At 37.0% G+C, this 15,952-nt stretch overlaps 1 protein-coding gene across 1 annotated transcript; it reads right to left on the bottom strand.

The window, feature by feature from the left end:
• Nucleotides 1-7,409: 7,409 nt before the first annotated feature.
• On the bottom strand, nt 7,410-14,787 carry LOC133864066 (uncharacterized). The gene is made up of 10 exons (XM_062300262.1): nt 14,374-14,787; nt 12,349-12,591; nt 11,538-11,699; nt 10,001-10,110; nt 9,166-9,274; nt 8,646-8,801; nt 8,401-8,516; nt 8,151-8,317; nt 7,716-7,846; nt 7,410-7,644 (listed from the first exon to the last, which is right to left on the bottom strand). Exons 1-10 carry the CDS (start codon nt 14,704-14,706, stop codon nt 7,537-7,539), a joined length of 1,635 nt encoding a protein of 544 aa, XP_062156246.1. The 5' UTR covers nt 14,707-14,787; the 3' UTR covers nt 7,410-7,536.
• Between the last annotated feature and the right edge of the window lie 1,165 nt (nt 14,788-15,952).

Raw genomic sequence — 15,952 nt, 5'->3', positions numbered from 1 at the left:
TCAGCGAAAGGTTTTTAGAAAAATGCAAGAATTCTGTTATGAGCCTAATTGATAGAACTGAGAATTTAGGAAATACTTAGATAATTGACACTTCGAGGGGTCAAGGCCTCCTGTTTTAACTTGGATAAATTTCTGATACCTTCATTCATGAATGGAACTAGTTTAAATACAAGAAATTAGAACTGAAAACAACCATTATCTGGTCGTGCATGCCTACTGCAACGCACCACTAACAAACTGCTCTACATGCAGTAACTAAGTTCCTACTTCTGAGGAGAAGTGGAATGTTTTTAAGGAAAGATAAAAACACACGACATACTCTAACTTCTACTAAGTAGTCGGCCACTAACAGCACAACCAACAAAACTACTAACACGTGTAAAATCAGTAACATGGATAATTGCCAGCTATCTGCCCCCTGCCTTGCTGTCAACGTGAGTTTGCTGCACATGTCCCATGAAAATAGCTGGGTCACGATTACATTAACTTGCTGAGACTTCAAGGTAACTAGACATCTAGGCTCATAACAAATTCCTGCAGCAACGTGTGCTTAGAGAATGATAGGATTTGGGTGGATAGATCCATCTGAGGAGAAGGATCAATTCGTGAAGTTCAGTGAGGTGGATGATGGTGGGGAAAGCGATTCAAGCTCTAATCTGTTTGAGTTGCAAAACTATGACTTGGGTTACTGCTCAAGCGGTCTTCCTGTATTTGACTCCCTTGTTAGAAGACCTTGCCCACAAGGTCGGGGAAGTACTTCTACAGTTCCTCCAAATCCTCCCATGTAGCATCACTCTCAGTCATTCCCTTCCATTTCACTAACACTTCTGCTCCAGCTCGATTGCCTTTCTTCTTTAGGTGGCGTTCCAGAATAGCTTCTGGTTCAGGGGTAAGAGTGCCATCTGGGGTAAGAAAAGGCAAGTCTGGCAACGGGGTGATTTGATCTCCTAGCTTCTTTTTGAGGTGGAAAACATGGAAGATAGGATAAATTCTGGAAGATGTCGGCAGTTCCAATTTGAAAGCAACAGCTCCAATCCTCTGGACAATCTAAAATGGACCATAATACCTTGGAGAAAGTTTGAGGTTCCTACGTAAGGATACTAACATCTGGCGATATGGCCTTAGCCTCAAGAAAACCCATTCGCCCTCTGAGAACTCCTTGAATGTTCTGCTCCGGTCAACAAAGTGTTTCATTTTTGCTTGCGCATCACGCAAATTTTCTTGTAGAAGCTTCAAGATAAAATCTTTGCTTTTTAGTTCATTCTCCACAGCTTGCACCTTGGTTGTTCCCATCTCAAATGGTAGCTGACAAGGAGGTAGATGGCCATACACAGCTTCAAAGGGACTTAGTTTGGTGGATGAATGCACTGAGGTGTTGTATGCCCATTCTGCCAAGGACAGCCAACGCCTCCAGTCTTGAGGTCGATCACCCGTGAAGCTCCTCAAATATCCTTCCAACCCTTTATTCATCACTTCAGTTTGCCCATCAGTTTGGGGATGATAAGCTGAGCTCATGAGCAGCTCAGTTCCAGTTGCTTTGAACAGCTCCTTCCAAAATAGACTCGTGAACAAGGGATCTCGATCACTAACAATAGACTTAGGGAGTCTGTGGAGCTTGAAAATGTGGTCAACAAAAACTTGAGCTACTGTTGTTGCTATGTAAGGATGACTCAGAGGCATGAAATGAGCATACTTGCTCAACCTGTCAATTACAACTAAAACCACATCTTTCCCTTGTGAATTAGGCAATCCTTCAATAAAGTCCATCCTCACCTCTGTCCAATTCTGTTCTGGTATGGGCAAGGGTTGGAGCAACCCTACTGGATGGATGTTTTCAACCTTGTTGCGTTGACAAACTTCACATTCCTTGATGAATTTCCTGACTCCCTTCCACATTCCTGACCAGTAGAATTCTTTCTTAAGTCTTGAGTAGCTTTTCATTGCCCCCATGTGTCCAGCCAACGGATGATTATGGAAATGCTGCAAAACATGCTGCTGAAATTCTTCTAAGCCGCCCAAATGAATGCGCCCCTTATAGAAAAGAAGTCCCTGATGAAATTGATACTTCCCAATGTCCAGTGCTCCTTGCTGGAATTGTTTGATCAATTCCTGCAAATGAGGATCATCTGCATAATTCCGGTTGAGCTCTCTGGTCCAAGAGGGTTGCATAGTGCTAATAGCTTGAATGGTGAGGACGGCTTGCTCCCCAATTGTTCGTTGCTCCTGTTGGTTGTTTTCTGGTGTCTCTCTTGGTTCATCTTCTGGCCATTCTTTTATGGAAAATGCATCAGCAACTTTATTCTCTCTTCTTCTTCTTTTTTGTATTCAATTATAAAGCCGACTCCCAACAGCTTAGACACCCATTTCTGTTGAGCTAGAGTCCCTACTCTTTGCTCCAACAAATACTTCAATGCTTGTTGATCTGTTCTGACTTTGAAGCTATAGCCTAGGAGATAATGCCTTCATTTCCTCACAGCCATCACCAAGGCTAGTAGTTCTTTTGCATAGGTAGACAAATCCAAGCTTCTTCCTTTCAATCCTTGGCTGAGATAAGCCAATGGTTGCCCTGCCTGCATCAATACTGCTTCAATTCCTTCACTTGAGGCATCACACTCTATGATAAATGTTTTAGTGAAATCTGGCATTCCCAAAACTGGGGTGTGGTCATGGCCTGTTTTAGGGAAATGAAAGCCAGTTCAGCCTTCTCACCCCACCTGAAAGCATCTGCTGGAGTACCCCTAACACTGCCCTTAAGTGTTTTAGATGCTCTTGTAGACTCCTACTATAAACTAGGATATCATCAAAAAATACTACCACAAACTTCCTCAAATAAGGTCTAAAGATTTCATTCATGAGGTCTTGAAAAGTTGAGGGAGCATTAGTCAGCCCAAAGGGCATGACCAGGAATTCATAGTGCCCCTCATGAGTTATAAAGGCAGTTTTAGAGATATCATGTATACATTCTAATTTTGTGGTATCCAGACCTAAGATCAAGCTTAGAAAAGATAACAGATCCATGCAGCTCATCTAAAAGTTCATCTATGTTAGGTATTGGATGCTTATCTTTGATTGTGTTTCTATTGAGTGCTCTGTAATCAATACAAAGTCTCCAGTTACCATCTGCCTTCCTCACTAGTAGCACAGGGGATGAGTAAAGTCTCTGACTTGGTCGGATAACTCCTGTTGTAAGCATTTCTTTCACTAGCTTTTCTATTTCTTCCTTCTGGTAGTATGGATACTTGTAAGGTCGGATACAAGTGGGTTGGACTCCTTCTTGTAACTAGATCCTATGATCAAAGGTCCTAGAAGGTGGTAATCCAGTAGGCTCCCGAAAAACTTCATGATATCCCTAAGGTGGTAATCCAGTAGGCTCCCGAAAAACTTCATGATATCCCTCAAGCAACTCTGCTATTGCTGGATGCTGCAATCTTTGGATTTATGGAACTCCAACCCCCATAAGTTGCAGCCAGATTCCCTTGTGCTTTACCCCTGCCTTGGTTGGTAGGCCATCTTCTACTTCCCAGTTGGATGTAGCCGGTATTAGGCCTTGTAGCAGCACCTCCTTGTGGTGATACTAAAATTTCATGGTGAGTTTGGCAAAATCCCACAAGATTGGGCCTAAGGTACTCAACCAATCCACCCCAAGTACCATGTCACATCCCCCTAAGGTTAGGAGGTGTAAGTTGGCCTAGAAATCCATCCTTTGTAGTGTAAAAGCTACTGCCATACAGCAGCCAGTACAAGGGATCTTCTCACCATTAGCTACCATCACCGACAGTTGACTCCTTGTTTCAGCTGGCATCTCCATCTTCTTAGCAAGTAGTTGATCAACGAAACTGTGGGTGCTGCCAGTATCAATAAGCACCTGTTGCCCTCCAATCTTCCCCAGCACCCTCATTGTATTTGGTGATATAGCCTCAGCCAAAGCATGCAGGGATATGCCTAGCAATTCAGCTTCCTGACTGCCAGCTTCAATTTCCTCTTCTTGAATTATTTCTTCTACCCTTATCTCCTCTAGTTCTTCTAGTTCCACCCCTTCCAACAAGAACAACCTTGGTTGGCTGCACCTGTGGCCGAGCTGGAACTTTTCATCACACTTGTAACATAGACCTTTCTCCCTCCTTTCCTGCATTTGGGCTGGGGTTAAACGTTTGATAGGAATGCTTGGCCTTCGATTAAGGCTAGGATTGAATGCAGATGTGAAGCTTCGGTTATCAAAGGTAGGGCGGTGATTCTAGGTTGTGTTGAAGTGGAAGGTAGTTTGGAATAATATTGGGAGCCTGGCGCCCAAGGAGTATACTTCTAACTTTTCCCCCTCAGCTTTACTTCTTCTTCCTGCAGCCTAGCTAAGCCAAAAGCAGTAGTGAGGTTCCTAGGTTTAAGCATTGTGACAGTAATGCGAACCTCTTCTCTCAGACCACTTAGAAAGGTGCAGGCTTTGAATTCCTCGCTCAACCCTTGGATCTTGTTGGACAGAATCTCAAATTGAGTCTAGTAATCTTCCACAGTTGAGGTTTGCTTGAGCTTGGTGAATGCTCCTACTGGATCATTAAAGGCTGAGGGTGCAAAACGAGTCTTGAGTGCACTCACAAAGTCCTCCCATCCTCCTGCATACCCTGAGTCCATTAACCAATTATACCAAATTAAAGCCCTTCTTTCCATGTGGAATGTAGCAAGGGATACCTTTTGCTGATCTGGAGTTTGATTGTAATCATAGAACTACTGGGACTTTAGGATCCAATTTATAAGTTCATTCCCATCGAACCTAGGAAAATCCAACTTCAAGTTTTTGGTGAAGACTCCTCCTCCTCTGCCAGTATGATTCTCCGACTCGTTGTCTCTTCCTTCAGTACTCCTTTCATTCATGCCACCAACATTCTCCCCACTGGAACTTCCATGTCCTCCTCCATTTCTGTTTGGATTAGGATTTAAAGCAGCAACACTATCAGTTAGTTTGCTTACTTGTTCCATCAAGACTTTCAACAGCTCCGAGTTGGCTGCTGTCTCCTGTCTATTAGCCGTTGTCCCCTGCCTGTTAGCTGCTGTCTCTTGTCGATTTGCTGCTACTGCTTCGGATAATTGTGCATAACGAGTCCCATCCGCCATGGTCGCAAGAACACGGCTATGATACCACTTGTTATGAGCCTAATCGATAGAACTGAGAATTTAGGAAATACTTAGATAATTGACACTTCGAGGGGTCAAAGCCTCTTGTTTTAACTTGGATAAATTTATGATACCTTCAATCATGAATGGAACTAGTTTAAATACAAGAAATTAGAACTGAAAACAACCACTATCTGGTCGTGCATGCCTACTGCAACGCACCACTAACAAACTGCTCTACATGCAGTAACTGAGTTCCTACTTCTGAGGAGAAGTGGAATGTTTTTAAGGAAAGATAAAAACACATGACATACTCTAACTCCTACTAAGTAGTCGGCCACTAACAGCACAACCAACAAAACTACTAACACGTGTAAAATCAGTAACATGGATAATTGCCAGCTATTTGCCCTTGCCTTGTTGTCAACGTGAGTTTGCTGCACATGTCCCATGAAAACAGCTGAGTCACGATTACACTAACTTGCTGAGACTTCAAGGTAACTAGACATCTAGGCTCATAACAAATTCCTGTAGCAACGTGTTCTTAGAGAATGATATGATTTGGGTGGATAGATCCATCGCGAGGAGAATGATCAATTCGTGAAGTTCAGTGAGGTGGATGATGGTGGGGAAAGCAATTCAAGCTCTAATCTATTTGAGTTGCAAAACTATGACTTGGGTTACTACTCAAGCGGTCTTCCTGTCTATGAAACCACCGACATGGATAGCATCAAGAGAGGAGCACCAACTTTCAATGGCGCTCTATGATACTGTATATTATTCCTGTATTGATTTATTCTTCTTATTGATGTTAGCATTTGTGAGAAATTTTTTTGCTTTTATTCTTCTTCTCCTCTTGTCCTCTTTGAAAGTTCTTCCAGTTATTTTCTCTGTATGTACAATTCCGAATGTTTCTTTTCTCTGTATCCCTAAACCCAAAAAGTTTTTTTTAAAAAAAATAAAATAAAATAAAATACTATCTGGTCCGAATAACCAGTTTCACTCGGGGTAACCAGGTAACCCCCGGTTAACCGGGGTCCCCGATTCCAGAGCCAGTTATTGAAATTCAATAACCGGGGACTCCGAAGCCAGTTTTCGGTTATTACCCAATAACCAGAAATTGGCACTGGGTTTACACCCTTAGTACTGTGTAAGAAAATTATAGTATATAGTATGTGTTATAATTTTTTTAACAATTCAGATTTAATTTCAAATTTTTTATGAGAAAGAGAGTGAAAATAAAATTATTTATGGGCGTTGAAAAAATTATAACACATAATTCGAAGAAAATACAAATTGGTTTTGGTAGTTTTTGATGAAAAAAAAAAAAAATTGTACTAAACTTCTCGACTTGTTGCAACTACCTTTATAGCCCTCTAATGATATTATGACATCGCTTGCTAACACCTTCTCTCATTTCTTTTTCCTTTCTACCAAAAAAATAAAGTCATTAACAAATAAGTTTCAACAAATACTAAAAAAAAAACTTAAAATTAGGATTAAACATTATTTAGCTCCCTCAACTAACATCCATATTTTATAAGGTTCTACGAATTGACAAGTGTCATAAATTTGACCTTCGAACTGCCAATTTCGTATAATAATTAGCATTTCAACTATTCATCTCAATATGTTGATGTGTCAGTGCTAATTCACCATTAGGTCAACCCTTATTAAAAGAAAAAACAAAACTTCAATAGCAGATTGACAACGTCAGGTCATTGGATAGCAGTTTAGTATATAGGATATTAGGATGTTGGCATCTAAATGAAACACCATCTAATACTACTCTAGAGAATGTTTATTTCTTATACAAGTATTGTAAGAATTGAAAATTTCATAGATGTTTCTCTAGAGTATTTGTGTAACTGATACAAAAATAAAACTGAACTCGAAGATAATGTTATGAAAAAGAAAAAAATTAAAAATAATGGGAAAGAGGTAAGTAAAGGGAACATGAAATGAGTAATTATATGAAATATGGTAATCATTTTTACTATATACTTTAATATGTATATGGTTAATACAATTATGAAATTATAACTTTTATTTTGCAAGATGCCTATATACATCATCATGATTTAATAACTTCATAATAGCTGACATTTTCTGAACCAGAAGTTTGATCAACCTTTGACTGCCATATGAGGTCACAAAATTGAAGTTCACATCCTCGGAGAGACAAATTTCAAATATGATAGTAAAGAAAATCTAGGAATTTCAACCTCAACATTTGTTCCTAGATTTAGGACAGTACCTGAACCAATTAACCCAGAAAAAAAAAAAAAAAAAAAAAAAAAAAAAAAAAAAGTGTGTGCGGGAACATAAGCCAATTTAATCTGAATAACAGAGTAGTAAACAAAGAATCAAATATCATAGAGGGCAACTGAATGCCTACAAACTACTGAAAACCAGGGTTACAACTGGGGATCAGCAAAGCTCCAGCAGGCAAATGCATTCAATATGAGGAGTGTGCGGGAACATGTCTACAGGTTGTAGTCTCTTTAGCGTGTAACAACCTTTTATATTTTGCTCTCTCTGCAAAAGAATTTCAAAACATCATATGACTAGAGAGAGAGAGAGACGGGGGGTAAAAAACTGAGACATACCGCGCCGTGACATAGATAATCAAGGTCACGCGCACATGTGGCAGGATTACATGATACATAAACTATGCGCGGTGCCTTGAGCTTTAGCAGAAATTTAATCAACTTCATGTGCATGCCTGGACGGTTTGGATCTGCACGATTAAATACATTAAAACAAAGTGAGACGATGCTGTGCATACTCATGAAAATGAGGACCAGAAAATAGAGCTGAAGACATCAAAGGTGCACCAAGCAAGTAGACAAGAAGAGTAGAGGACATAATGGAGCAATATGTTTCAGTTCAGACATGAAAGGCACGGTGTTTTGACTCTTAATGCTGGATGGAAACTGGCTTCAAATGTTAAATGAAAAATGGGTCAAATAAATGTTTTGTTTTTTTCGTCTGAAGTTATGCAAAAGGAGGTGAAGCTACATAAAAGAAGACATCACAATAACCTGTTATGACAATGTCAGGCTTAGGAAAATTGTTGCCGAAACTTTCATCAATTTTATTAAGATCCCCTTGGACAAATGTTGCATTGTTGATACCATTCAGCTTGGCATTCAAGCAAGCATCTGCAATGGCTTGAGCAACTACTTCAAATCCGTAAACGTGTCTGACCCTGACAAAGTCTCAACAAAGGCAGATTGATTCATATTCACAATCCTTCAAGCGAAATGGAGAGAGAGAGAGAGAGAGAGTTACTTTTTGGCAAGAGTCAGACCAATGGTGCCAGTCCCACAAAACAGGTCGAGGACAATTTCTGATCCATCCCCTCTTAGACCAGCACAATCTTCTATGAGTCTATACAAAACCTCTGCCTAGACAGTGAAATTGATTTTAGTCATGGAGTATCCACAAACTGGGAAACTTAACCAAGAATTTGAAGTAAAATAGTATGAAAGCAAGCATGGGCTGGTAGTGAATAAAACTTCAGTTGCAAAGCATACCTGCTGAGTGTTTGTCTGGAAGAAAGAGTTGGCTGATATTTGAAACGTAAGGCCCCTTAAGATCTCTGTGATGGTAGGTTTCCCATACAGAGTGTATTCCTTCTCCCCAACTGATGTGTTACCAATAGAGGTATTTACATTATTCATCACACTTACCTATTGGCCATTAAGAAAATAATAAAATAAATAAATAAATAAAAGTATGAATTCATAACTCAAATGAATTCAGTGACAATGTGCACTGAAAAATGAGAAAATGAAAATAAAACTAATCAAGATTGCTAATCTGAAAAAAAGAGATCTCCAAACCCCCACCCTCTCCCACTGAAAAAGAGAAAAGCAATAAATCATGGCTAAGGAATCACTGTGGGATGGATCACCTAACCAGCATGTTTGAATTTTGTTTTACTAAGAAAAAAACATTTAAGGAATTTAAGTAGACCAGAAGCTGGCTTGGTCTAAACTAAAACACAAAAGTTATATCAGAGCATAAATGAAGTTAGAAATATTTCATACAAACCACTTCAGGAATGGATAAAATTTTCTCAACTAGAGGCTTCATCAGCCCTGGCTTGTAAGACGAGGTCACAAAATTAACCATAAGTTCAGGCAGACCAGTCTTCACATCCCTGGAACACATAATAAATATAAGTACTGAGCTGAAAACATTATATGATTGAATAATCACCATAATAGAAAGGGAAGACAAGGTTTGCAATGATAATATAGAGATCCATGGGCATATGAATAACAAAATATACTGTGAAACCATTTTATGATTCAAGAATTACCCAGAGGATAAAAGCTTCAATCGTCAAAATTCTAATGGTACACTCACCTCTATCATTTTGATCAAACATTCAACAATCTCATCATTTAACTACAAAAATATAAATATATTGCACAATCCATAACAAGCTCAAGTAAGTGATACTGAAATTTCAAGTTTCTTGTCTGACAATTAGTTAGGAAAACATTTTAAATTGATACACCTATGATTCCTTTAAGCCAATTCAATGCCTGATCAAATTCCAAATAATTAGTTTCACCAATTTATTATTTATATCCGCATAAGAATATCAACCACTTGTATCTCTGTTCCAACAAATTTTTGCTTCAGTAAACAGTTCTTTATTCTTCATACGTCCCATGTCAACTAAGATTTTACTATTCCATTGTTGAAAAGAGTCCATATGTTGTACTTATCAAAAAAAAAAGAGTCCATATGTTGTAAGTACATGCATCTTCCAATGCACACGTGCAAGTACAAAGAAAAAAGTTACATCAAGTTAATACTGGAAATAAACAAGACCTGATTATACAAGTTATAACAGAAGTTACAGAAAACACAGTACCTTCCAGATCTTAGTACTAGATGCTTAAGAAATCCAGCATGAGAATGAACATCATAAGCAGAAAGTCCTAGTTGCGGATCTCTCCAACAATCTTGGATAGCTGCAAGAACCTATATATCAGAATGCAAGTCAAAAAGGCCCGAGAGAACAAATTTCCATAAACTAATTAGTCAAATAACAAATAAAGGTGCAATTTTTTAGCTAAAAACAAGTAGATGAAGAAGATAAATCCTGAAAACCATTGCACAGGAAGTGATAGAATGGTTGTGAAAAAAACATTGTACAGGAAGTAGAGAGCACTCAGAATTCATTAGAAATTGAGGAACACAACCCGTATACATGTGGACAACAAACTCGGTACTATAGAGCAATTGACTAGGGAAGTCATATTTTTAACAACCCAAGACAAAGATGCATAGGTTTGCATTGCATTCATACTGTGAACTTGAGTTGGATTGAGCTTAGTTGTATTCATTCAGTCATTCACACTGTTAAAAGAAAGAAAAAAATCACAGCTCTTGCACTTCAACTTTTAAATCATTATTATCATCATCATCTTTGCCGCCCTACTATGATCTTGCTTTCCTCCCTCACGGATAATGGCAAGGGCATCACTCCCAAGGACTCTTTAGCAAAGTGCAATGCCTCAATGTACTCTACTGCAGTGTTTGGTGTTATAGTCGACACCTCTTAGTAAGTAGATGTCATGGACAGTAGATTTCTAAAACTTTCCTCAAAGTAGACAACTCTGTACAGCCACTTATATTCCTATATTGACTCTCACCTATGTATAATGGATGTTGGGTGCATTGCAACATTGGAATGCCATGCCAATATCAATACAAAGAAAAAGATCAATATGGGGAATCCTCGAATTGAGTGGCATGACAATGGAAGATTTCATACCATTATATTTGAATTTGGGGTGGCACAAGCATACCCAAATAGTAAATTGAAAAGCATTCACACAAGACAAGATTTACTTTTTTTTTTTTATAGGTAAGAGATCAATTTTATATAAAAAAACGTAAGGCGCCCCTTAGTACACTGGTAGTATCTAGGGAAAACACCTATCTAGAGATAGAAAAGCGAGTGAGGAAGTCAGAAAAAGAAATATACAAAAGATGGACATAAGCCGAAGACCAACAAAATAACTTTCTTGTTCTTTTGAAATGCATTACATTACTTATCAAAAAAAAAAAAAGATTTAATGTAGCTTCTCTATGCCTATATCCATGGGCAGCACCAACCAAAATCTACCATCAGCGATATTAGTTACAAAGCCTAACTCTTGGAAACAACACCTATAACCAAATCCTTAGAAGCATGTTTATTTATAGACTCTAAATCCTATTCATTGATGGACAAGGAATACAAAATTACTTCTTTGACAAAGAAAACGCTTTCCTTCCACACCAATAAAACTCAAATATGTGACGAAGTCAAAATAGTTTTAGAAATAAATCACACATCCAAGTTGAAGGGTCCACAGGAAGGACAAGCATCAATTTCATAACATAAAGAAAAGACAACACACCATATTCGCTGGCTCACTTTGCAGTAAGCACTTGTTGACATTCAGAACCTTATCAAAAAAGCCAGGAGCATGCAGTCCAAGTGCAGAGCTCCCATTACTATCTTGTTTCTCTGATAAGGATCCTCTAGGTAACCATTCTTGAGATCCAAAGGAGAATTCCATCTGCAGCAGCAGGAAAGTAGCAGCTAAGTAGTTTTAGAATCTTCAGCCAACCTATTCATAGACCAAGTACATAGCAAGAGCATTTTGGTAGAAATGGCAATTTGGAGTGAGTTATATAGTCAAATAAGAAGATTATAAGACAATTATGCATTACATGTTAAAAAATGATGACATTGAAATAGGAAAGACCGACATAACATGGTTGGGAGTTAGCCTGCCTAAGACACTGGCTGTTAATAGATGAATAGCTCTCATTATAGAAAAGCAATTGTTTAATATGGTTTTCACTTATAAAACCATTTCAGTATCTAGCTTAAGAATCTCCACATTTCATCCTTCAACACTGATTATTTTATCTACTTGATTTCCACAAATGAACTAGTGACCAATTAACGAGCCAACATACAATTTAACAATTTAGAGCATTCTTCCTAAAATCAAATAACAATATTGGAGCATGGTTGTAGCGAAACAATTTTTCCAGTACAATCTTAGTTGCAATCTGGCGAGATTCTAGGACCAACTGCTGGTCTCGCTATCAAATATGAGTTATTTTTAATCTGCTAAAAAGAGAAGAGAACTACTAGAATTATTGCATGCGACCAAATTTGAAACAACCAAATTGACAAGTTGTACATTCCGTGCTAACCTTGTTCCTATAATGGAACTGGATATCACAGGGAACAATTGGCTTCATGACATTAAGAGATTCCAATTCCTTACTTGAAAACTTGCCAACATGTATCACCAACTCACAGACTTGTTGTTCCTTGGCTCTAACCTGAGCCTCATAAGAGAGGTTTTGCGTTTTACATCCTCCACAATAAGAAGCATACTCGCAAGGGGCATCCACAAAGTCCCAGTGTGGAGATATTGTCTTTACCTTACTCACCTGCACTTTTACAAAAATTGAAAAGAAAGAAAAAAATGAGGAGTCACTGTAAGTTTTCAAAAGCAAAAGAATGACAAAGAGAGAATGAAGGAAGGATACACAAGTCCCTAGCCTGTGAATTATAAGTGCAATCACAAAAAAATAAAATAAAATAAAATAAAATAAAATCCAGAACTGATACAAGTGGAATCACTATAAAAAGTTGTATATTTCGATCAACAGCAACTTCCAGTGAAGAACGACAACATGACATTGTTACTAGTACTTTTGTTTCCACTGCCATGTTGGTTTTTCTAAACATTGAGCTGTTTGCACATAAGTCAAAACACACACATATATGTAAAAAGCAATGGTTTAATACTAAACTTAGAGCCTATGGCAATTTATAATAAATAAAATTTGCCCAGATTATTAAAGTATTCTAAGCATAATGACAAAACCATTACGGATACTCAATAAAGTGTAATTACTACCATAGATCAAAGTGATTTTTTATTAACAGTTGGCTCTCAAAACAATTTAAAAAAACCAAAAGAAAAAAGAAAAAAAATCATACTTTGATGGCTCCTACAGCTCATCAATGCAGTTTCGTCACCAGTCTTTGATACTAACTAAATAAATTAATATACTTCAATAACATATTAAATACTGCTCAATCAGGACAGTCATACTTGTGGAGTGCTATTTTCTTTCGTCACCAGTCTTTGATACTAACTAAATAAATTAATATACTTCAATAACATATTAAATACTGCTCAATCAGGACAATCATACTTGTGGAGTGCTATTTTCAGTCTGTGTTGGGTTAGCTTGGGTCATGCTTAAAAGAGTAGTAGATCTCTTAGAGCGCAAAAGTTTGGAAGATGGTTCAGGACTTTTGTGGTGTTTTTGGAGGAAAAGAAATTATAGAAATTTTGAAGACAATGGCGGAGCTTTAGGTCTTAATTTACTTATCATGCTTTTTTCGACGTGTTTTCTCTTTTTAGATAGATGTTTATCTTGTATACTCTCTATGTACTTGTGAGTTGCGCCTTTTGCACTTTTAATGACATTTTGTTTCCTTACTATTAAAATAAAAAAATAAAAAAAAATCGCATCTTACAAATTTTAAAGGGCAATCCATATCAAGCGGTCGAGAAAGTAAGCATGTCTAACCTGGAAGAATTTTGGGTTTCAACAAGTTTTGTAAAAGCCTCCTTGTTTTGCCATTACTATAAGAGATGGAAATAACTTACAGCTCTAAGTCATAAAAATTGCACCATGTAAGACCTAAGGAAGCAAAAGAGTTCATGCAACAGAACCTTATATAAATACTTGGCTTTGTTGAGCAAATGCGTACAACTTTTGAAACGAATTCAATATAAAGTATAGAAATCCACGAACAATAATCAAAACAAAAGAGAATTCTTAATCTAGTATTGCACAGCATCCCAATTTAACTTCCCAGTTTTGAAACCAAAAACAGCAAAAGAGTGAGAAAAAAAAAATCTCATTTTAATTTCCTTTTGATTTAACTCAATTTTGCATAATAAGTACAATCTCATTTCCACCCCTCGATCTCGTCCGCACGCATACAACCCCTAGAAACAGGTACTAAACTCAACCTAAATTTAACCGTTTCACCCACCTGAGCTTAGTCTCCAATTCAACCACACGTGTTCTCCCTGTGGTCAGTGGCTCCAAATTTGAAACTAAAACAGAACAGGAAATAGAATAAGACCCAAGGAGTATTTTTTTTTTCCCCTACATTTTCTCAGCTACCAAACAGAGCCCAAACAATACCTCAGCATAGTTCCCCTTCTTGCGAGTGATGCGCCCAATGAATCGCTCACCGGGGAGTGCACGGTCGCACATGACAACGAACCCGGTGTCCGCCACCTTGCACAGACCCTTCCCCTTGAAAGCCAGGGACTCGCACACCAGCTCCAAGGTCTGCCCTCGCTTCGGGAAGTATGACTTGTTGGGCTGACTGGGCTCTGTGGCGCTGGGCTGTTGCGAGTCATCAGCGAGAGACGAAGAGGATAAAGAGGCCAGGGTTGATGAGGTGCGAAGAGCTCCGAGCCATGGGCGGGTGGTGGTCAAGTGCCAGAAGCTATGGCTCGGCATGGTCGCCATTTTGGGCTTGGTAAGCCTCCCGAGTCGGCGGGAAAGGAAGAAGACGGTGCTTTTGGTTTGTGGTTTGGGATAGAGGGTAAGTTGGTGATTATAGAAACTGACATAATTTGGAATTCAATTTCAAAATCAACTATTTAAAAATAACAATTTTAAAACGTTCAAAAACGCTTTAAAATTGCTATTTTTAAAATGTAGTAAAGTATTTGTTGAATTATAATTTGGCATTTAAAATCATAAATTAATTTTTAAAATTATACATTTTTTTAAAAAAAAAATTATGTAATTTGAAATCACATTTTTTTTAACGTCTTCAAATAGTAATTTTTTAAAAATAACTTTCAAAATCATTTTGCGCCAAATGTACTCTTTATTCATTTTTTTATTTTTATTTTTTATTTTTAGTGTATGCAACATATACTAAAGGATATATATTCCATTCTCAAATTTTTATTTTTATTTTTTAAAAAAAAAAGTCAAATTTCTTTCTTTACATTAACAAATGTCTTTCTTTACTTTTCTATTAAAAGAAATTTTAATTTTTTTTTGACCTTTATATCCAATCAATCAAACCTTACTGCTATTCCCAAAAAAAAAATAAATAAAAAATAAGAAAAATCTTACACAAACACAGCCATTAATTTCCTAAGTAGGCGAAATTCCAATCTTACAAAAAAAAAAAAAAAAAAAAAAAAAAAAAAAAAAAAAAACTCCACTTATAACCAATAATCTTTTATTACTTTTGAAAAAATGTATTCAAACTTTAAAAAGTATCAAGTTATGGTATTTATCTTTTAATTTTTTCAATTTCAACTTTTCGTTAGAATTTTTCGTAAAATCTTATCAAAATTCTCAAAATACCAATTTCTTATTTTTTTAAAAAAAAAATTATAACATTTTTTAAAGATTCAGACATGGGTATTTTTGCAAACTCCTTTAAATTCTAACCATTACCTAAATCCTAGTAATTTTTTTTCTTTAAAAAAAAAAAAAAAAAAAAATATCGGCATTTTGAAAATTTTGACAGGATTTAACGTGAAATTCTAACGGAATGTTGACATTGAAAAAAATTGAAAGATTAATACCCTAAATTGATATTTTTTAAAGTTTTGATATCTTTTTCAAAAGTGGTGAAAAATCAAATGTTATAAGTGAAGTTCTTCCAAAATAAAATAAAAACATGTGTTATTAAAAAAAAAAAATTATGTGCTTTGTGCTAAAAAGACATTATGGACATATAACACTTTTA

This window comes from Alnus glutinosa, chromosome 3 (genome assembly GCF_958979055.1).
Source record: "Alnus glutinosa chromosome 3, dhAlnGlut1.1, whole genome shotgun sequence".
NCBI classification, from domain to species: Eukaryota; Viridiplantae; Streptophyta; class Magnoliopsida; order Fagales; family Betulaceae; genus Alnus; species Alnus glutinosa.
This window is presented reverse-complemented; position numbering and strand designations above follow the sequence as displayed.

Excerpts from the sequence above, each read along its gene's own strand:
- LOC133864066 (XM_062300262.1), bottom strand. The coding sequence starts at position 14,706 with ATGGCGACCATGCCGAGCCATAGCTTCTGGCACTTGACCACCACCCGC. Across the intron at positions 9,275-10,000 it reads CTAGTACTAAGATCTGGAAG|GGATGTGAAGACTGGTCTGC; the intron begins GTACTGTGTTTT and ends TATGTGTTCCAG. Across the intron at positions 8,318-8,400 it reads GGTCTGACTCTTGCCAAAAA|GGTCAGACACGTTTACGGAT; the intron begins GTAACTCTCTCT and ends AGACTTTGTCAG.